This window comes from Aquarana catesbeiana, linkage group LG08 (genome assembly GCF_042186555.1).
Source record: "Aquarana catesbeiana isolate 2022-GZ linkage group LG08, ASM4218655v1, whole genome shotgun sequence".
Taxonomy (NCBI): domain Eukaryota; kingdom Metazoa; phylum Chordata; class Amphibia; order Anura; family Ranidae; genus Aquarana; species Aquarana catesbeiana.
The window spans coordinates 110,461,144-110,483,929 of NC_133331.1; the positions used below are offsets into that span (position 1 = coordinate 110,461,144).

General features: G+C 43.2%; 1 protein-coding gene across 3 annotated transcripts in view; it reads right to left on the minus strand.

Annotated features, from left to right (window-relative positions):
* Positions 1-22,786, minus strand: part of PHYHIPL (phytanoyl-CoA 2-hydroxylase interacting protein like) — a 224,061-nt gene that overhangs the window by 38,761 nt on the left and 162,514 nt on the right. For all 3 annotated transcript variants that reach the window (XM_073596311.1, XM_073596313.1, XM_073596312.1), the window contains exons 3-4: positions 5,269-5,443; positions 415-532 (exon numbers count right to left, since the gene is read on the minus strand). In XM_073596311.1, coding sequence (XP_073452412.1) covers positions 415-532; positions 5,269-5,443 — 293 coding nt within the window. The remainder of the gene's footprint in view (positions 1-414; positions 533-5,268; positions 5,444-22,786) is intronic.

The window sequence follows — 22,786 nt, forward strand, 5'->3', positions numbered from 1 at the left end:
AGCGATAACACCCAATTTTAACACACCTGCTCCCCATTCACACCTGAGACCTTGTAAAACGAACAAGTCACATGACACCGGGGGAGGGGAAAATGGCTAATTGGGCTAAATTGACATTTTCACTTAGGGGTGTACTCACTTTTGTTGCCAGCGGTTTGGGCATTAATGGATATGTGTTGAGTTATTTTGAGGGGACAGCAAATTTACACTGTTATACAAGCTGTACACTCACTACTTTACATTGTAGCAAAGTGTAATTTCTTCAGTGTTGTCACATGAAAAGATATATCAAAATATTTTCAAAAATGTGAGGGGTGTACTCACTTTTGTGAGATACACACACATATACACACACACTGTATAATTCGTTTTAGATTGTAGTTAAATAATTAAAAGAAAAAATATATGTCTTACTGGGTGTAGTCAAAGTATTCTTTGTGTTGATTTCGGTAAAAAACTGAAAATTTCAGCATGCGCCCTGCAATTGCTTCAGCTTTCTCCATAAGTTGTGTTAGATGCACCTTTGAATAATCTGTGAAGAAAGCAGAAAATAGCCTAATTACCTGTTACTGTGAAGGAAGAAAATTGAACAAATATTTTTCAATGGTTATTGAATACAGAATAAAAGGCAATAATTTTTTTAGTAATAATTGCATTAGAACCTGTAAAAAGAAATGCAGAGGCTGCCATGGATATCCCCAAAATGCACTATTTTCCTGGCTGTTTCTACTATCAGTGACACAGGACAATTACACAACAAGAAGGTAGAACTTTTCTAGGGCAGCCCCCATATTTGTATTTTCCTTGCTGTACCCACTGAGCCAGAACAAGTAAGAAATAAAGGCAGTTTTGTCTTCAATTCCAATCTAAAGAAGGCCCAGAAGGACCTGTTAACCACTCAATCGAACATGCTTAAAGGGAACTTGTCAGGATTAAAATATGCAAGCTGCTATCCCTGGCTGGGCTTCACTTGCTGAATGCTTATTCTAGGTTGACAACTTGCCAAGCAGTGAAGTGTTTGGACACTGGATTTCAAATACTTGTTCTGTAGTTGTAGTAAAGCAAAGATGTGCATTGCATCCCTGAAGCCAGCAGTGACAGCTTCCATATGTCTATCTTAATTGCTTCCCTTTAACATCAAAATTCACTAAAGCATTTTACACAAACTAATGCAATAAGTTGAATTTTTATTGCTACCTTTAGCTTAGCATTTTGTCATGTGGGCAGGTGGGATTTCTGCACCTGCCTTACTAGCTGCCCCCGAATGGTCAGAAAGATTTGTTGGGTGGGGCATCTTATTTACATGTAAAAGCCATGCTTGCAAAATTCAGTCAAACATTTTAAACAGAGAGCTCCAGTTTGCACATAAAATGTACACAGACATTGTAGATAAACTTAACACGAAAGTGTTTTTAGTCTTGTGGAAGGAATTTACTATGACTGGAGCAGACAGAATCTGAAGTAGCTGTGCCTGGTAACCAGTCAGCTTCTAGCTTTAATTTCAAAGCTTAAAGTGATTGTAAAGGTTTGTTTAAAAAAAAAAAAAAAAAAAAACACGTTATACTTACTTGCTCTGTGTAGGATTTTGCACAGAGCGGCCCTGATCCTCCTTTTCCTGGCCCCTCCTCTTCAATAGGTGCCCCCACGAAGAGCCGCTTTCCCTGGGGGCACCCGTGCTGCGTCCATTGACACAGATAGCAGGACTCGACCCCACCCCCTGTGTCACTGAATTTGATTGACAGCAGCTGGAGCCAATGGCTCCTTCTGCTATCAATCTATCCAATGAGGACCCAAGACAGTAGCTGGAGCTGCTGGGCTCTTGCTCATCGCTGGAACGATCAGGTTTAAGGGAAAAAAAGGGGGCTCTGGGGGGGGGGGGGGGGTGGGGAGCTGCAGCACAGAAGGTTTCGCACCTTAATGCATAGAATGCATTAAGGTGAAAATCCATGAGACTTTACAACTCCTTTAATTGAACAAGCTGAAGAAAGAAGCCTATTGGTTGCTATGCACAGCTGCTCCAGATTCTGTCTACTACAGTGTTAGTAAATTATCCAATCTCTTGAATCCAAGATCCTGTGTACAAAGAGGAATAAAGACATCATATGGGAACACTGAATAATGCTTCGCCTGCTGTAACTGTTCAGTGCGCTAAACTATTATAGCTAGAACATAATGCTTAGCAGTAGATTTATAGCAGCCAAAGACATTGTGCTCACCATGGCCAATAAAGCATATATTACAGTTATTACATGAATTAATATACAAAATTAAAATGCTCATTAAAGAAAAGAATCCCAACATATTTTCAGTTTGCCATATGGTTGCTTTTGCTCCTTCAGTGCAATCATTATTGTTTATAGCCATCAAACTCCAAGTAAATTCATATATGCGTACCCCACCACTGGCTCTTTGTTTGCTGCTAGGCTCTAATTCACATTCATGTAGGAAGCACTGTCCTATGTGTCGACTTCCAGTAATCACAGAAGTTAGAATCTTCATGTATGTGCTAGCATATCAGTTAGACAGGATTTTTTTTAAATAATGCATCCATATACCCAGTATTGTCACTGACTATATCCATCCATCCTATATCCATGGATGTTCCAAGGAGGTCTAGCCTTAATCTGATCATATACCTGTTCATTTTATAGCCTGCTATAGATGTGCCTAGAATGTGCACTGCAAGGGCCTCTCCGATTGTACAATCTTTTAGATTTGGCAAAATTGTATCCAATCTCATAGCTCCCAACTGTCCTTGATTTCGAGGGACTGTACCTGATTTGGAACAAAGTCCCCCTGTCCCCCCTTCCTCCTCATGTGTCCCTCATTTTGGTCTGATCTATATAGTTGTATATAAAATGCACTATTTATCTATCAAAAAGTTTTACTGTACTAACCTTTTACCCAACTTCTAAATTGCTGCATTTGTAAATTTCAAAAGCCAGTATAAAGGAATAGTAGTAGTAAAAAATAAATAAATAAAGCACTTGTTGTGGGTTTAACCAATCATTTTTTTTGTACAATTTTCATTTAACTGGGAATGGCAGGAGGAGTGTCCTATGCCTACACACTTGTGCTAATAGGTGTCCCTCATTCCCATCTCAAAAAGTTGCGAAATGTAAAATGTATGGCCAGCTTTAGCCCGGGTTCACACCTATGCGAATTAGATGTGTGTTTCCCCACATCTAATTCGCATAGTAGGAGAATGTGACCGGTTCACATATCTCTGGGGCGGCTGCGGAGCGCACTGCACAAAAACGCTGTGCGTCTTTGGGTTCGTTTCAGGGCCGAATTCAGGCATAGAATCGGCCCTGATTCGTCCCTGAAACGGGGAACAGGCACGCACAGCGCTCCTGTGCGATCCGCAGCCCGTTATAGTGTGAACACGGGCTTAGACTCTTCATTATAGGTAGCCTCAGAGATGCAAGAAGAGGAGTTGCAGTGATCGTTAAGCCCTGGGGGCAAGGGGCTCATACGTTATCTTTCTTATAGCCACTTTCCTCTACCAGGATTACTTTACAGGAAGCACAGACATCCTTAAAGCATTTGTTATATCAACACTTCATATTCCTGATATGTGGCTGCTGTACCATGTACTTGTATGAGAAAGTATCCTGTTCTCCTTGTATCGCTTTATATCACTTCCTTTATCTTGCTTTCTTATTAAAAACTGACCACACTAAGCAGGAGAGTGCTTGAATAATGATTTAATCATCACTAGACTCTATGGGGAAGATTTACCAAAACTGGAGCACTCAGAGTCTGGTGCAGCAGTGTATGGTAGTTAATCGGCTTCTACTTGTTCAATTAAGCTTTGACAGTAAAACCTGAAAGCCGATTGGTTTCTATGCAGAGTTGCACCAGATTTTGCACACTTCACTTTTAGTAAATTCCCCCCTATGGGTCCTGAATTAGAGCTTTAGCAACAAGGAGGAACTGTGATTCAGAACAAAGACTGCCATTGTCTCCCCAGCAGTAAGATCTACCTACCATACATCTGAACCCCACTCCTGTCCCCCTGGTAATTTTGGGTCTCCCTACCCAGTTTTGTATTTCAGCTCCTTCTTTTACATTTTCTATAAAATAAAACACTCAACAGTGAGAACCCCTCATAATTACTGCAGCAGGTGTGCAAATGCAGAAGCTCAAGCTCAGATCTCACCAATACAGTTCCCGAATCCCGAGCAAAATAAGGAAATTGTCAGGTGTTGAAACTCTCTCTGATATGTATCAAAATTAAAATATTAGAGACTGACCCTTTCAGTGTCTTATGCTTTGGGGAATCTACTGAATTAAAGTGGTTGTAATGGCTTAGCCTGGGTTCACACTTGTGCAATGCAGGGTCCGCATGTGATTCGGCTAGGAATCGCAGCGCATTCCTATTCAAATGACATGCGATTCTTTGCAGCGTGATTTGAGCCCATTCCTTTTGTATGGGCTCAATTCTCCCCGCACAAAAAAACTGCAGGCTTTTTTTTTTTGCCACGACAAAATCGGATTGCATGGGTGTGACCACTGCCTTTTGTGACCTGTTTTGGGGTGTTATTAATTTAACATTGAAACCAGTGATATATTGCATGAATGGAGTGCGGTGCGGGAAACACTCAGGATTCGCTGCATTTCCCACACCGCATATATGTGAACCGGGGGTTAAGGTTTCTTTTACCCGAATGCATTCTCTGCATTAAGGTAAAGAAAAAAAAAACCCCAGTTCAGTTCTCAACCAGTCCTCCCTAAATACTTACCTGAACCCGATTTCGATGTAGCACTGTGCTTGAGAGGTAGAAGTGGGAACTTTTGCAAGCAAATTCAATGAGGAGGGAGCAGGGGTAAGGCTAAGCCCCACTTTGTGTGTCAATAGGTGCACACAGCCCTGATTGGGAGCAGGTCCACTAATGTGCCATCATAGCAAATGGCTTCCTATGGTGGCACACAGAGAGGAGAAGGAGCCAAGAGCGCCAGTAGGGGACCCTAGAAGAGGGGGATCTGGGCTAGTGTGTGCAAAACCATTGCACAGAGCAGATAAGTATGGTATGTTTGCTATTTAGAAAAAACAAAAAAAACTTTACAAATCACTTTAAATTAACATCATGAGTTATGAACTTCAGAACTACAATGGTAAGAGCAGTGGTACACTGGAAGCAGAAATCCTATAATTTCCATCCAGTAAAAAATTGCAATCCCCAAACAATTCTGGGTTTACTTTGGGGTTGCAAGTAGGTAGGCAATGGTGACAACGTCTTATAAATTTCCCACTGCCATTTTTACCTGCAGTGCAGAATTCAATGATTTCACTCCACTCTGACACAGCATAATCTCCATCCACCTGTTTTGATGCAGTTTGGACAGCCACAGTGTACTCGGTCCTTGGGCTCAAAAACCAGTGTCCACGAACAGTCATTGGCAGGGGGACAGCCTTAGCTACCAGTTTGGTTGGAACATCCTGAAAGCAAAGTAAAAAAAAAATGTATCAATAACAGAACCCTGTATCCTTGGAATGCGTTCTGCACTGTTGGAAGCCTCTTTTAGGATTATTTGTCATTGAAAGAATAGTTGAACCGCAGTCATTCTGCACATATGTAAAATTAAAGACATTTTTCATGACTGCATAAAACTAAAACTTACCATAGGTCTACTTTAAAGTAAAACTACAAGCACACTGAGCATTTTCACAGCTCTTCTAAATGCCTTCTCTCCTGAAAAGCCGCTTAAAAAAAAAAAAAAAAGCAGTAATGGCCACGGTTTGCACACGCATTTATGTGTGTTCACGAGCATTTGGCGTTAATGCATTCTAATGGCTGGAAAACATTAAAGCTTTTTTTCTGCTCCTTTCCTGAATGTGTTGGTGATAGGCATTTACAGCCATTTACAGACTTAATAAAACCATGTGTGCGTGGACACACAGGCTAACATACAGGAGCGTTACAGGCTGAAAAAATAAATGCCAAAACGTTTGTAAAAGCAGCGTTCTTTCTGCTCAGTGTGCAGGATACCTCATGGCTACTATGCCAGAATAAGGCTCCTGCTCCGAGTGAAAAACAGACTGCAGTACAGGGAACAGTAACCTTATTCTGACTTTCATAGTAGGTCATTTATCTATAGGGCTGATTCACACCAGATGCTTTCCATTGCATTTTTAAACCACATCCAAACTGCATGCACAGTGTTTGCCATGCACTCCAATGGCCCTAGTTCACACCAGTGCAGTCAGTTCCAGTGCTTTCAACAAAAGTACAACCTGCTGCATTTTTTTATCCGGAATGCAGCAAAACGCATGTAGATGCACAAGACTCCACTGGAATGCAAATTTTAATAAAAAATAAAACATTTTCAAGTGTCAGAACGAAAAAGGAAAGAAAACACACTGGACTGCATTGAGAATGCGTCAAAACATGAGTAAATGCATATGCAAAAACATTTGGAATACTGAAATTGTGGTGTGAGCAAGCCCTTAATGAATGTGAAAGTAAATCAAGAATAACTTACTAAATAAAGTCTAGTACACTTTTTTCGTTCAACCCAGCAGACTGAACGAAGAAAAAACTTACAGCTCAAGTCAGAGCTGCTGTACTAACTATCCAATGTTAGTACATCGATCTTCCCTGCTGTTCTATCGTGTTCTGACAGAACAGCCCCCCCGTCAGAACACTCCGGTCAGCGCTCTTAGCCATTGGCTGAGAACGCTGATCAGGAGACAGTCATCAGACCTTTTTGGTCATGCCTCTTCGACAGAAGCCAGCTGCAGTATGCATGGACCAAATGTTGTTCGGCCTCTATTGAACGGGCCGATGCCGCCCAACATTTGGCTCTTGGTGTACGGGGCTTAAAGCGTTTGTTACCCCCAACACTTCATATTCCTGGTATGTGTCTGCTGTACCATGTACTTGTATGAGAAAGTATCCTGTTTTCTTGTAATCTTGTATTACTTCCTTTGTAGAAATCCCTGGTGTTCCTGCCAGTCCCCCTGCTTTCTATTAAAAACTGACAACACTAAGCAGGAGAACACACTGTGGTCAGTTCTCTAGCTATGCTGGGAACTCAGTGTACTCTCCTCCAATGAGCAGACTTGTCCTGACACGCCCCCCCCTGCACAGCCATTCACTGGCAACTTCAGTGTGCTACTGCTTCTCCTCCCCCCAGCTCTTATGCAGCTGAGAACACAGGGAATGCGATCATTTAAAACAAATTTTAAAAAAAGGGAAAAAATGTATTTATAATGTTTGGGTTTTTTTTATACATCTATACAAAAATGTTTTGCCTTTCATTTCTATTTTAAACTGAATGGGTTGTTTTACAAGGTGAGAGTTTACAATCACTTTAGGTCAGAACAAGGCCCATGCTACCCTGCAGTGGTCTGTATTTTTTCAGTTAAAAGAGGAGCCTTGTTCTGACAAAGTGATTGTAAAGTCTAGTTGAAAAAAAAATAACAGACATGTTATACTTGCCCCCTCTGTGCAGTTGGTTTTGCACAGAGCAGCCTGGATCCTCCTCTTCTCAGGTCCCTCTTTGCTGCTCCTGGCCCCTTCCTCCTATCGAGTGCCCCCACAACAAGAAGCTTGCTATGGGGGCACCCGAGCCGAGTCACAGCTCCGTGTATCTATTCAGAAACGGAGCCCTGACCTGGCCCCGCCCCCTTTCTCCCCTGACGGATGACTGACTGAGTGACAGCCGTGGGAGCCAATGGCTCCACTGCTGTCTCAGCCAATCAGGAGGAGTGTCCCAGATGGCTTAGACATTCATGGACATCGCTGGAGAGAGAAGGGGCTCTGGTATATAATTAGTGGTGTGCTGGGGAGGCTGCTACACACAGAAGGTTTTTTTATCTTAATGCATAAAATGCATTAAGATAACAAAACATTGTGCCTTTACAACTTCTTTAAGTTGGTCATGCACCAATATTTTGGGCTGCATGTTAACAAACAGCTGTCACCTCCCACTATTCCTATTGTATTTTGTATCTGATTGGACGCAGATGCTTCTCTCTTGACAACTGTCTGCCCAGTTCCTTTGACTTTTCAACTGGGGAATGTCAGGCCGGAGGCGGCCCACAGGGCCACCCACCAATGAATTTCATACAGTGTATGGTCATCTACCACACTGCCCTGTACCACAGCCAGAAACGGACAGCTGCCACAGCGGTAAAACACTCTGGCAGCTCTCCGTTCCCATGTGTATTCCTGCTGTGCGGCACAGTTCCTAACAGGCCACGGATCGGTGACTGGTCAGCAGCCCGGGGGTTGGGGACCTCGGATTAAGGCCTGGTTCACACCTATGCCTTTTTTTGTGCATTTTCAGTTTTGCAGAAGCGCACTACAGTCCATTTAACATTTTCCTATGGATCACGTACACATCTGTGCAGTGTGTTTTTTTGGAACGGTCAGGGACAGATTGCGTTTTTGGTTCCATAGATTTCAATAGAAATGCAGCGGAAAAGCATCAAAATCACAGTGCTTGCATTTTTTGATGCATATCTGCTGTTTTTTCGCTGGTTTCTACTGCAAGACGACAGCCACCTCCCAAAAAAGCAAAACGCATGTGAAAAAAATGCAAAATGCACACATAAAAGACATGAACTGCAACCTACATAGTTGTAAACCAAACCTTAAAGTTTATAGATGTATATTGTAGTAAAAGTGCAGGACCATTTTTAAGGCAGGGCAAAAGGGGGAGCTGCCCTGGGCCCCATCATTTGTTGTGGGGCCCAAAGGAGCTGCCTCATACTTGCCAACTATCCCAGTTTAAATTCCCTTATCCCTTAAAGTTTTAGTACCGTGCTGTGTCCCAATATCTCAGTGTAAAGTTCTGTTGCTGCTGCCCAGCTCTGCCTATTGCCATGTACAGATGACTCACCTGCAGACCCTGTGTTTACATGTAAATAACCTGCATTGATATGAAAATAGCAGCGGCATTAATATGTAAATAATAGTCGCGGACCGCGGCATTGATCTGTAAATAGAGGCTGTATTCATATGTATATCATGCCCCCCTGAGGTCATATCTACCATCACTTCTGCTGAATGCTGCCCACTGGGGAGGTAAAGGAGCATGCTTGAAAGTCATGCCTACACCAGCTTGTTCTGCAAAGGTAAGCAAATTGGAGGTGGAACCCTTCTTCAAAAGAACATGGTGCCACAGCACCATACATGTGATTACGCACATCTCAGCCGATGCATGAGGGTGTTATTATAAATTAATGGCACTTCTGTGTATCTGCTAAAGGGCAGCATGTTTTTGTGGTATCAGGAAAGGGATTTTCCATGTATTCCCGACACACACAAATGTTAACGCAGGCTAAATGTCTCAGTTAAATTGGTGGTCAGTGTAAATCTTCTCATTACATTGGGGGCTGGTGTACAATCCTTTCATTCACACTAGTGGCCAGTGTGATTGTCCCCCTTACATTGGTGGTTAGTGTAAATCCCTCTTTACATTGGTGGTTACTGTGAATGCTCCTATTACATTAGTGGTCAATGTAAATCCCCATTACATTGGTGGCCAGTGTAGAAACTCCTCTTTATGATGGTAATCATTAAAAAAATCAAAACTTGCATTTGTAGTCAGTTTCAAATCCTCCCTTACATTGGTGGTCCATGTAGAAGCCCCCTTTAAATTGGTGGTGAGTGTAAATCCCCCTTACATTGGTGGCCAGTGTAAATTCTTCATAACGTTGGTGATCAGTGTACATTTCCCATTACACTGGTGGGAAGTGCAGAATTGGCCTTACACTGGTGGTCAGTATAAATCCCCCCTAACATTGGTGGTCGCAGTAGAAGTGTCACCTTACATTGGTGGTCAGTACAAATCTTCTCGACAATGGTTGTCAGTGTATATTCCCCCTTACACTGGTGGTTGGTGTAAATGCTCTTATTACATTGGCATCAGTGTAGAAATCGCTCTTTTCTATTGGTGGGTGGCGTAAAATCCCCTGTTACATGGTGGTCAGTGCAAATTCCCCTTCACAATGATGGTCAGTGTAAATCCCCCCTCACATTGGTGGTCATTATAATTTCCCCATTACATTGGTAGAATCCCCCACTATATACTTGCCAAAGATTTCCAGCTTTGCTCTACATGATGATCAGAATTTGTCACAGTGTACTGCCTCCTAACTTATCCCATCTCCCCACCACTGTCACTAATCCCATCAACCCCCCAGTATTGCCACTAATCACACACCCCCTACCCCAGCATTGCCACTGATCCCAGGAGTCCTAGGATTCCTAGGAGGTTTCTGTCTAATGATGGGTCCCCTCACCTCCCCAGTCCATGGTGTGCAGGCAGTGAGGAGATGATGTGCTGTAACCTTTAGCAACCAGTGAGCCATAATGCTGACTAACCTCTTGCAACCGATTATTGAGCGGTAAAGATATGCAGTAACCTCTAGGAACCAATCAGTGAGGAGTAATAATGTGCAGTAAACTCTAGTAACCAATTAGTGAGTGGTATAGATGTTTAGCAACCTCTAGCAATCAATCAGTAAGCATTATTGATGTACAGTAATCTCTAGCAACCAAACAAGCAGAAGTCATGTGCTGTAACCTCTAGAAAATAAACAGTGAGCCATAATGTGTTCTGTAACCTCTAGCAGCCAGTCAGTGAGCGGTAATAAAACCCTGCAACCGAACGCAATCGCTGCCTGATCTGATTCAGTAAACTGATTTTGATTCTAGCTGCTATTTATTGTTTGTCTCAGAGCAGGTGGAGAACAAAATTGTACGGAAGAGGGGGCCCAAGAAAATGTTTGCCCAGGGTCCAGTCAATATTAAAGATGGCCCTGTACAAGTGCAAAGATGCATGTTTTTGGTTCCATATGTGGTTACACATCCATTTTTCAAAGGGCCCCCATTAAATCCATGTGGCCAAAAATGCATGATTCTGCCCCATTTTTTGGCTATTTATTTTATTATGTATTTCAGACTAAAGGCCAAGCAGCCTACCAGAGCTCACCAAAGTGCACAATTGCTCTCATTCACTGCAGTTGCTCTCATACCCCTCTGGTATCTGCCTAAGTCATACGATTCTGGTATGTTCCGATCTGTCCTCTACTGAGGCTCGGTTCACACTAGGGGCGGCATGACTTGCAGGTCGCCTCACCGAGGCGACCTGCACACGACTGCCAGGGCGACTTGCAAAACGACTTCTGTATAGAAGTCTATGCAAGTCGCCCCCAAAGTAGTACAGGAACCTTTTTCTAAGTCGGAGCGACGCAGAACGGGAGGCGACTTGTCAGGCGAAGTCGCCCCCGTGTGAACCGGCACTAAGTACTAGCTGTCCTTTTTTTTATTTATAGTTGCTTCCTCAAGAAAAATAATATGACACATTTAATTAAAGTTATACTTTGCAGAAAATAAATTATGTGCCTCAAATGGATCTAATTCAATAAATCTAAGAAGAAAAGGGGGTACCATCATCCAAGATTGACTAACTGAACAGGCAGAGGGAACTATCCCCCCCAAAAAAACTTGTTTGGCCTCCTAAGGATACTGGTCCATATTGGTAAGCAACCAGCCAGCTACTCTTGTCTATAATTGCTGTAATCACATTTGTTATCTGTTATTTGTATTTGATTGATATCATGCTCTGTTACAGATAATGTTTTGCGCTTTTCTCCTGAAGAAGGGGATAACTCTGCGAAATATGTAGAGGAGTAACCACCCCAATGCTTTTCATCATTTTAGGGGTGCCATATTATCAGCGATCTTTGTATCCTAATACGATACTCTGTTAATATGTGATAGATGTTATTTTATTCATGCATTTGTGTATATGAAAAAATCCTTTTAGTTTTTGTATCAATAAATATATTTTTTTTATGTGTAGCAATATGGACTACAATTACAACGAACAGCTATTCCCTGCCCTGTCTGTATATCATAGTGTCCCTCTAGTGCTCAGTGTTACTAGACTGACATCATATTTGTGAGCCCAACCAAAGGGATTGTGATATTAGTAGCTCCATCAGATGACTATTCGCCTGCATGACTATACAGCCGGACTACATATCCCAGGGATCCTTGCTATCACTAAAGTGATTGATGGGAAGAGCTATAAAAGAGACCAGAGATCCGCCCCATGCTCTCTTCCTCCCGGGCCTCGTGTGTGAAGGATCTCTCCGGGCAAGGGGAGTGAGGACGCAGCCTACCACGCGGTCTATAGGCATCCAACCTGACTGAGAAGAGGTCTAGCGTTGCCTGCTGTTCGTCAGACATCTGATCAGCAACACCTCTACAGTGCAGCAACCCACGCTTCATGCTCCGCAATGGGTGATCGTCACAAGCGGGTCAGCAGCCAGGACGTCCATCTGAGATTCGCTAGCTGGAAGGCATCGAATCGGTCTGGACGTTGGTGAGAGGGCCACTGCCCATCTTTGCAAACCTTTCCTTTGTTGTTTCACTGGTGCACAGACAGCTTTCTTTTGGGAACACTTCACTTCACATTTATTTGAACACTGTACATAAGCATCTTTAGCTGAAGTCATCACCAGATATACTACCACTCTGTTACTACACCTTATTAATACACCAATTAATGAGCTCCGACTGCCATCAAAGACCATCAGATCTACAACGGGGACATTCTGTCATTGCTACTTAAAGGGCCCTCATACCAGCCATGTTTAGCTTCATCTCTCATTAGGATAAAAGGTTAAACAGACTGGCCTGGGTTTCTCTTTCTAGAAGTATTGTCAGAATTGATACTCAACCTCTGCTTATCCTTTCAGGTTATGTTCAAGTGGTAATTTGGTTTTAATTTTGGTTTTGCATCTTTCATTAAATCTGGATGCCTCCATGCCTTCTGTCAATCTCATCTTCATCTATTTTACAGCCAAAGCAGATGAAGACCTTCTAAGCAGATCACCTCTTTGGAGTTAAAAAAAAATGTATTAATTGAAAATAGCAGTACTGGGGCTTATGAGGCACAGAGGTGCCTTATAATGATAAAACACATTGAACAGTTCGTCCCAAGATGCACATTCCATTGTCCTCAGCCTGTTCTGTGCCTAGTATGGATGAAATGATACACTTTAATTGAGGCACTTCAAAATGGAATAGGTTGATAGTCTGCTCAACTTTTTAACACAGTTTAACTTTGTTTGCAAGCAATTGAGACAGCCGTCATTATTATTCATTTAGGCTTCATTCTGCACACTTAATGAGGCAGTTCTGGGTCATTACTCTATTTGCTGATGGGTAGCAGAGCTTAAGAGCTTTAGGGTATGATATGCAAATTGTTCAAGAAAAATCATCTACTTCACGAGCTGTCATTTTGTTATTAAAAGGCAAGCATCGCCTTAATTAAATCTGCCTATAGTGAGTGCTGTCATACTGCAGCCCCTGACATGGGAAATACAGGGAATTGAGCATATCTTTTCAAGAGAAAATCTATAAAAAACAAAAAAACAAACAATGTTTTCATTTTAAATTGACATTGGCAGATTAAACTCACATTCTGTTTTTTTTCCCCCATCTCTTAGGAACTCGGGCAACAGTGCTTTGAACTTGAGTTCCCAGCTCCTCCCTCGTGCTGGGACCATATCAAGGAATGCTTTGGATTTATCATGGCTATAATGTGTAGCAGGGCTACAGGGAGTTGACTTGAGCTGTCAGTAAAGTCAGAACCCTCTCAAAACTAAGAAGCAATTTAAAAGTAATAAAATCTGTACGTAAATGGATATACAATATTTTTCAGTATCTTAAAATGCTATAACTGTGCATACATACAATATACTTCTGTTATCAGTATGTAACTGCATTCCATCTTTACAGTAGTAAGGTGAAAAACTAATACTGCTGTATTGACTACCACTGAGGTATCCACATCTCAACCATGTGCCAGTTAAGAATAAAGAAATACATCAGTAAATTATCACTCCACCCTGTGAACACTAGTTGATTTCTATGCTGTCCATCAAGAAATTATACAGAACTCACAAAAAGCCAGCTGTGTGTTATGTGCTCTCTGCACTTGCTGATTGGCTCATGTATACTGAATGTGCAATTATTCCTAAGCATAACTGTTACTTTCAATAGACAGACACAACTGTGTGATAAAGACAATATTATGCCTTTTATAGGAACTCAAACCTAGGAAAAGCTATGGTACAGAGGCTTACAGCAGCTTTCAAGGAAAATCTCTCATGTTTATACAGTATGATAAACCTCCAACCACCACCTCCATCCCACAATCTCTACATCCTATACCAGCTGCCTTATAAAGGCAATAAAAACAACTGACCATGTGCAAGGTCTAGTAAACCTTACCCAAACCTTACAAACGTAAACCTTAAAGAAGAAGTCCAGCCTGGGCTCATTCGGCTGAACGTCTCCTAAGGCTCACAGGAGGGCAATTTGTTTTGCACTCCTGTGACCCGTTTTCAGCAGAGAACAGTCTGAAGGCCACACTCTGCTGACATCACCAAGTTCAGTCAAGGCACCGCATCATCATGACTTCGGAAGTCTGGATCCGCCAGGTGCCTGGACTGATGGTAGTCTCAGCCTCTCAGCGAGCCACTGAGACGGCCGCTCTCCACCCCTCCACAGCTCAGCGCTCCAGTGAGCGTGGAGGAACAGAGCAGGAGAGATGCTGACTGAGAGGCAGCAGCTCCCCTCTCGGGGATCTGAGAGAACCGAGCCAGAGGCGATGTTCAATGGCTCGTTTCTCAGTGCAGAGACAGCGGGGGACAGATGCAGCATCGTACCGATGCTGCATCCACCTAGGTAAGTATGAATAGGGGAAAAAACCCCAAACCCATACTTCTCCTTTAACAATGTTACTGTAGTCACGCTGCAAGGACTGTACTTCATTTTTTTTTCCTCCTTCCAAAGGCTGAACTACTGGCAACATTTTTTTTATATTCAGTGATAGACTGGGAGGGGTCAGGACCTTTGTTTTTTATCATTATTGCTGCGTACCCCTTGAAAAGCATACAGCGGTCAGAAATATTGGAGGGAGGATAGACACAATGGGATTGATTTACTAAAGGCAAATCCACTGTGCACTACAAGTGCATTTGCTGTAGATCTGAGGGGAAGCTCTGCTAATTTCTATCATCCAATCACGTGCAAGCAAAAATGCAGTTTTTTTTTCCTTGCATGTTCCCCTCAGATCTACAGCGACTGCACTTCCAAGTGCACCTGTAGTGCACAGTGGATTTGCCTTTAGTAAATAAACCCCCCCAGTCCATACATATTGTATGCTCACTGCTTGGGAGGGGGGAAGGGGTAATCTTCCCATGAGCCAGTTTTCATATCAGGATTTGTCCTCCAAATAAGAGGCCACTTAAAAGGAGAACTACAGCCAAAGCTCGCTTGGCTGTACTTGTCCTGTGGATGCACTCCTGTTACCCGTTTTCAGCAGACGGGGCTAAAGCGCTGTCGGCTGACGTCACCGAGCCGGTCCAGACTTGGGAAATATCACAACCTGAGCAGGCTGCTCCCACCCCCTCCACATCCCAGCGCTCCAGTGAGCGTGGGGGGGTTGGGCAGAACAGAGAGTGGTGAGAACCAAGCGATCGGCAGTGTTCGATTGCTCGGTTCTCAGGGTTCGAGCCGGTGGGGGACCGATGCTGCATCCACCTAGGTAAGAATGAATTTGAAAAAACCCAAACCCCATATTTCTCTTTTAAAGTGTTATTAAATCCAAAAACTAAAACGTAATATGTTGCAGCTTAACAATCCTAAGATATGGTGGCCAGTGCTGTATCTTGGCCTAAGCCGACAAGACCCATGCCTAGAGCACTTTGTAGGGAGGGGGTGTGACCCCGCCTCCACCTGAGACTCTACTGGCCAATGGTTGCTAGAGCTGCCTGGCATCTGCCCATAATTCAAAGCAGAGGAGGATTTAACTTCCTCCTCCTCCGCGCCTAGTGCTCGTGGGGCCCAAAGCAGCTGCCAAGTTGAGCCCCTTGTCACGGAGAGTCTCGCCTGTCCGGTGGCGACAGGGTGCAGGGCAGTGAAGCTAAATTCGACAATCCGGTGCTGACAGCAGCCACATCTTCACACAGCGAGCGGGCGGCGCCGGAGGCTGGCTAGAACCAAGAGCCAAGGAGGGAGAAGACCTCCACCCCCACCCTGACCAGCAGCGGGCACAGCATCCCTGGTGCCTCTCAGAGCCTGCACTCCCTCTCCAATCCCCTCTCTGCTCCCAGCTGTGACATCAACAGAAGACAGGCTGACCAAGGGCGCAGAGGACGAGGACGGGCGGGAGGTAGGTGCATCACACACACCTGTCCACAAACAGGGGGGGCACAGGAGGGACTGCAGGCATGGCTAGGGGGGTCTCTCACCCCCCTCACCTACACCCCTCTCGCTCTTTCTCACCCCCCCTCTCTCCCAGCCCCCTCTCCCCCCCCATATCTCTCTCTGCTCTGTCTATAGTGGAGACATCCCAAGACAGGACGTGTGTTATTGGCTGGATCACCAAGTGAAATAAACAATAAAAAAATCTAAAAAACTAACGTAGCCACCACATCTAAGGATAGGTGAGCTTCAATATATTAAATTTTTCGTTTTTAAATATTTCAGCAGTTTAATGGTGCTTTAAGAAACTATGCAGACATGGAGCATTGGCAGCATCGAGAAACTCCCCTAACGAGGGTACAGACTGCAACAAACACGTGACAGAAGTTCTAAATCCTCCCCACTCCCTCCAATATGAAAAGAAAGCTTTGAGACCAGAAGTGGGAACCAACCATTTGTTCCAATTACATCATAGGCTTGCATGGGTACATCATCTATATCATAAGGCTTCATTCACATGAGAGTTAGTGTACAGATAGTTTGCTGCCTCTAGAGACGGCTAAACGCTACCTCTGGTCGCAGCAACATTGTCTGCTATGGCCGCATACAAACTGGCTGATTACCTGTGACCAAAACTCTGCAAAAATGCTGACCTGGCCGCACTCCATTTTGGTCTTTGCATGTAACCATTCGGATTACAGCTTGTCCAACAGAAGCCAGCCGAACGGGTGTATGGAAAACCAGCATCCGATCAGCGCTGGCAGCGAGCGTGTTCTGGCTGGGGCCGAGCCACACTCTGTAGTTATGGACACACTAAGCCATCTCAGGAGCGAGCCAGGACGAGTGCCTCCATGGCAAGTGGCCAAGATTGTTAGCGGGGGACCTGAGAAGAGGAGAATCGGGGCTGCTCTGTGCAAAACCATTGGGTAAGTATACATTGGGCAGGTAAGTATAACATGTTTGTTATTTAAAAAAATATAAAGCTTTACAATGATTTTAATGTGTATTTTATGGTTTCTAAAAGGTTGACAACATTTACATATGGACATTGCATAGTATCACTTCATGTAATCTGTATGCTGGGTTTATGATACACAGGTGATTTTTTTCGTGGAGAAAATCACTTTTACAAAATGCTAATGCGAGTGATTAACAATTATTTGTAGCTAGTGGTTTAATCGCTATAGTCACTGGTGATCGGCGATTTGCTACAGCACTGAGTTGTGCTCTGCTCACTGATGATTCTTAACCTTGAGAAATCTCTATAAAACGACACTGTTAGCAATCCTAGACAAAATCATTCTGATTTTCTTAGTGACAAATTGCTGTAACAAAAGGTGGTGGTGAGGGGAGGGGGGTGTCAACTGCTGTGAGAAAATCATCTCAATATTCCCCATGTATAGGTGGTGCACTGTACTGTACCACTTCTATCACATTCTGTGATTCTTGGCATGGTTTTTTCATGTTAACAGAGTTTACTGTACAAGGCCTCATGCACACAGACTGTAAGAGCCTGAAATTTTGCTCTGTGTAAAATCGCTGGCATTTTCTTGTGCCCGGGGAGCTGCAGATGCCATGTACAGCCTATCATAAAAGTGAATGTCTGTACACAGCTGTACTCCTGGAAACGCTGAGGCAGTTTTCCTGTCTCAAAATATTTATTACATTACTTTTAAAAATGAAAATACCATTCCCTAGCTAAAATCAATTTACACTTTCCTGGCTAAGTTGTTTTTTCCTTTACCACAGGTTGCAAACATACACTAAGGGAGTAATTGATGTTTAAAAGAAAACTGCAGAAAAGAAAAACAGCAACATGTTGCCCACAGTGATCAATTAAGTTTCATCTGTGGTATAATGGAAAAAAAATCTGATCAGTGGGATCAGTCACATTTTTTTCCTAAAGGTTTTCTTCTCTTTTTTTTAATTTAATAGATGGCTCCCCAAAAATGCTGTACAATTCCTGAAGAATCTTTTGTTAGGATTTAGCAGCCACCAGATGGAGCTGCTGTTAGAGAAAAATCCTGCTTTCCAGCATCTGGAACCACAGCAAAGTAAATCACAGGTGCTATAAAAATGTTAAACATATACGGTATCTTCTGCTAGAAGTACACCTTCTGGTTTTCTGCAAACTGAAATCAAGAAGCAAATGATTTTTAATCTCTAACATAATAGCACATTTCCATGCCTGTGTACAAGCCTAATCAAATCTTACACACAAACCAGTTTATATTTCGAAATGGTACAACCACAGATGGACACCAGTCTGGAAGTAAAGGCACAGTGGCTTCAGAAGCTTGATGATTGTTATGGGGGCAGCAAATATTGTCATCTCTTCTAGTTTATGACCTGGTATAGACTGCCATTTGGATAAATGCTGTGATTAAAGGCCAACTCTACCTTTAAGACCATTTTTATTTATTTATTGTTGCTATTTATATAGAGCTAATAATTCAAGCAGTGCTTTACATATATATTGTACATTCATATCAGTCCCTGCCCTCAAGGAGCTTGCATTCATACATACACATACTAGGGCCAATTTATACAGGAGCCAATTAATCTACCAGTATGTCTTTGAAGAGTGAGAGGAAACTGGAGTACCCGGAGGAAACCCACCTAGGCACAGGGAGAACATTCAAACTCCAGGCTGGTAGTGTCATGGTTGGGGTTTGAACCAGTGACCCCAGTGCTACATGTTTCACCCATTTTAGGGTATAAAATAGTGCCAATGGATCCCCTGCCATCAGCCAAATTAGCACCTCCTCCGACAGCATGTGGGTGTTCTTCTCCCACACAGCAGATTTAAAATCAACGTGTCGTTCTTTCAGAGATCTGCGATTCTCATCAGGGTTATCCAAAAGAAGGTAGCCGGCATCTCCAGTAATCCAAATAAAAAGTCTTTATTGCTACATACAGGAACGGTGTAAGAACAGTGCAAAGGCTAATGCATTTCGGCACAAAAAGCCTTGATCACAGCATTGCCGAAACGCGTTAGCCTTTGCACTGTTCTTACACCGTTCCTGTATGTAGCAATAACGTTTTTTATTTGGATTACTGGAGATGCCAGCTACCTTTTTTTTTTGACAGATAACACCATGGATGGATATCTGTTCAGCCTGAGTACCCAGTGAGAGACTCCACCCTAGATTCAAGTGAGACGCTATTTTGTTTCTTTGTCTCATCAGGGTCGCCAGACGCCCCTATTTTCACAAACTGTAAAAAAAAAATATCGAAATGATATCTCCTGTCCATGGACTGGATAATTCTCGGTGAAAATAGGCCAGCGGAGAGCGCAGTGGGTGGAATATCCTGTGTTTGCACTCTGTAACACAGGTTCCACTGATCACAGCTGCCTGCCACTGTTAGCACTAGAGGTTCATTGCTAGGACTGCCCGGTGTCCTAGTAACCAATCCCATGTTTTCCCTGCCCCCCAGGCCCCAACCTTCGGAGGAGGAGGTTGGAGGAGGATGACGGAACTTTCTCCTCAAGACTTGGTCTGTCTCACTGCCCCACCTCCCAGCTTACACCTGTCCTGTCTGCTGCACTGAAAACAGATCCTGATGGAACTCTGGGGACACTGATGTAAGGCTACTTTCACACTGGGGTGGGGGGGCGTTAGCACTGAAACGCCACAAATTTTAGCGGCGCTTTACAGCTGTTAAAGCAGCGCTTTTCAACCACTAGCGGGGCGCGTCTAACCCCCGCTAGCAGGCGAATAAAGGGTATAAAGCGTCCGCAAAGCACCGCTGCCGAAACGCTTTGCAGGCGCTTCGGCAGCGGTGCCCATTGATTTCAATGGCAGGGGCGGGGGAGGAGCGGTGTATACACTGCTCCCACACCGCCCGAAAGATACTGGTTGCCGGACTTTTTCTAACATCCTGCAAGCGCACCGCCCCAGTGTGAAAGCACTTGGGCTCTTACACTGGGGCTGCAGGGGAGGTGTTTTTCAGGCGCTTTACAGTTGCTATCTTTAGCCCAAAAGCACCTGAAAAACGCCCCAGTGTGAAAGGGGTCTCAGTGTGGGGGGTCTCTAATATAAGGGTGAAACTCTGAGAAAACCCAATTAAAGGGAGTGGGAACTCTGGGGACCTTGTTATCCAATCCACTGATCACAGTTGCCATGCTTTGCAGGCTAATTTGCAAAAAAAAAAAAAAAAAATGTATTTATATATCTATATATCTATATAGATAGATATATATATCTATCTATCTATCTATCTATCTATCTATCTATCTATCTATCTATCTATCTATCTATCTATCTATCTATCTATCTATCTATATATCTCTCTATCTATCTATCTATCTCTATATATATATATCTATATATATATATATATATATATATATATATAGATATATATAGATATATCTATATATATCTATATATATATATATATATATATATACAGATATAGATATAAATATATATATATATATCTATATCTATCTCCAACTATACATACAGATTCACATTTTACTTTTTATGTACACGTGGATATTTTTTGATAATCAGATTTAATGAAGCACTTTGCTGTTACTAATTCATATATAAACAGATACATATTTTTTTCTGGAAATATGTGTGCATTTAATATTCTATTTGCAAAAGGTGGACTAAGCCTTTACAGCCTATCTCTGGGAAAACAAAAATGCTCCCTTGCAGTATTCGTTTAGGTCTAGGGGACGGCTAAAAGCACTATTACTTACCTGATCCTCTGCTCCTCCAACACCCAGCACTTTCCTCTACTCCCCTATGCTCTAGCAGTGGACTGTTCCTCATGTCCAATGCAAGACTATGGGCTCTGCATTGGTCTTGATTATGTCAGAAGACTTGCCAGAGAACCGCCACAGTGCAGAGGAGAAGAGACCCCCTGTCCTCCATCCTCTGCCCTGCTGACTCCCTGTTCTTCATCCTGCTGAACCCCTGTCCTGCTAACTTCCTGTCCTCATCCTGCTGGCCCCCTGTCCTCTGCCCTGCTGAACCCTGTACACTGCTCTACAGACTCTCTGTCCACTGTCCTGCTGATCCCTGTTCTCTTGTCCTGCTGATCCTTGTGCACTGCCCTTCTAACCCCCTTTCCTCTGCCCTGCTGTTCCCTGTTCTCTGCCCCTGTCCTCCTTCCTGATGACTGTGCTAGGAGGAGGAATGTGGAGATATGTGCTAGGAAGGGGGATTGGGTGGGATTTTTGCTAGGAATGGATGGGTTTATTCTGGTTAAGAGGGGAAATGGTGGGATTTGACCTCCTTTACCGTGCCCTGCTGACCTCTGTACACTGCTCTGTTAATCCCCTGTCCTGCTGACCCCCATACACTGCCCTGCTGACCTCCTGTTCTCCCTCTTGCTGTCCTCTGTACACTGCCCTACTGACTCCTAAACACTGCCCTGCTGTGTCCTATACACTGCTGTTTTTTTTTAATTTCTTTATACTGCATCCCCACATCAGAAAGACTAGATCCAGCCCTGTATATATATGTGTAAATCAAAAAAAGGAAATTCCAGCCAAGACGACTTGAAAAAGGTAAAATTATACTAATACTGTGCTGCACAACTGAACATACTGAATTAATTCCAAAATTGTTGAGCAAACACACCCCAGATCAATTGGCACTGTAAAGAGGGCAATAAATCACTGGTCATGCAAAAGATCACGCTGTGTTGCATAAAGACTCTTTGTTCATGTGCCTAGCTTTGCTCTAGATCACACGCTGGTAAGCTGCTGCTACAGGTAACCAGGAACATTGCAGTGTTGTTAAAAGTACTTCCGGTTATCCACTTTGTTATCCACTTGGTTATCATTCAGCAAGCACGCCCAAAAAAGATCATTGAGTGTGAAATATGATGTACAGTAATATTAGGATGTTGCAGTTTCCAGTGTATTGGCATATTAACATCCAAGTGGTATATTAATTGATAAAAACCAAGTTGGTTTGCTGCAAAAAAGAATATAGGGTTTTTGTGAATGGACATGCGGAGCGGAAGAGGCAGGTGTATGAAAGCCATAACTTTCAGCTGCAGCACCAGAAGATGGCCGCTGTGTGCTGTATCCAGGATGAAACTTAGATTTGTATAGTAAACAGCCAAGATCTATACATAGAATAGTCAATATTAGATGAAGTTAGATGTAATGGGGAGACTGGCTGCCTTGAAGGAAGAAAAGTAGATTATTTTGTGGAAAGAAACAGATCAAACTGGCCCAGAAGAACCTGATATACTCAGACTTCTAGCAGACAATTCATAACCCCTTCCCAACAGATCTGCTAACATCTCAAGGTCCCCTATCTCCCTGGCTTTAACAGCATGGCTGCTGAAACTCATGTCTTAAAGCAGGGATAAGCAATTAGCGGACTTCCAGCTGTTGCAAAACTACAAATGCCATCATGCTTCTGCCTCTGGGTGTCAAGCTTGTGGCTGTCAGAGTCTTGCTATGCCTCATGGGACTTGTAGTTCTGCAACAGCTGGAGGTCCGCTAATTGCATGTCCCTGTCTTAAAGGATATAGGCATTTCTAAGTCTGATTTCTACCTTGCTGAAAGCAAGATA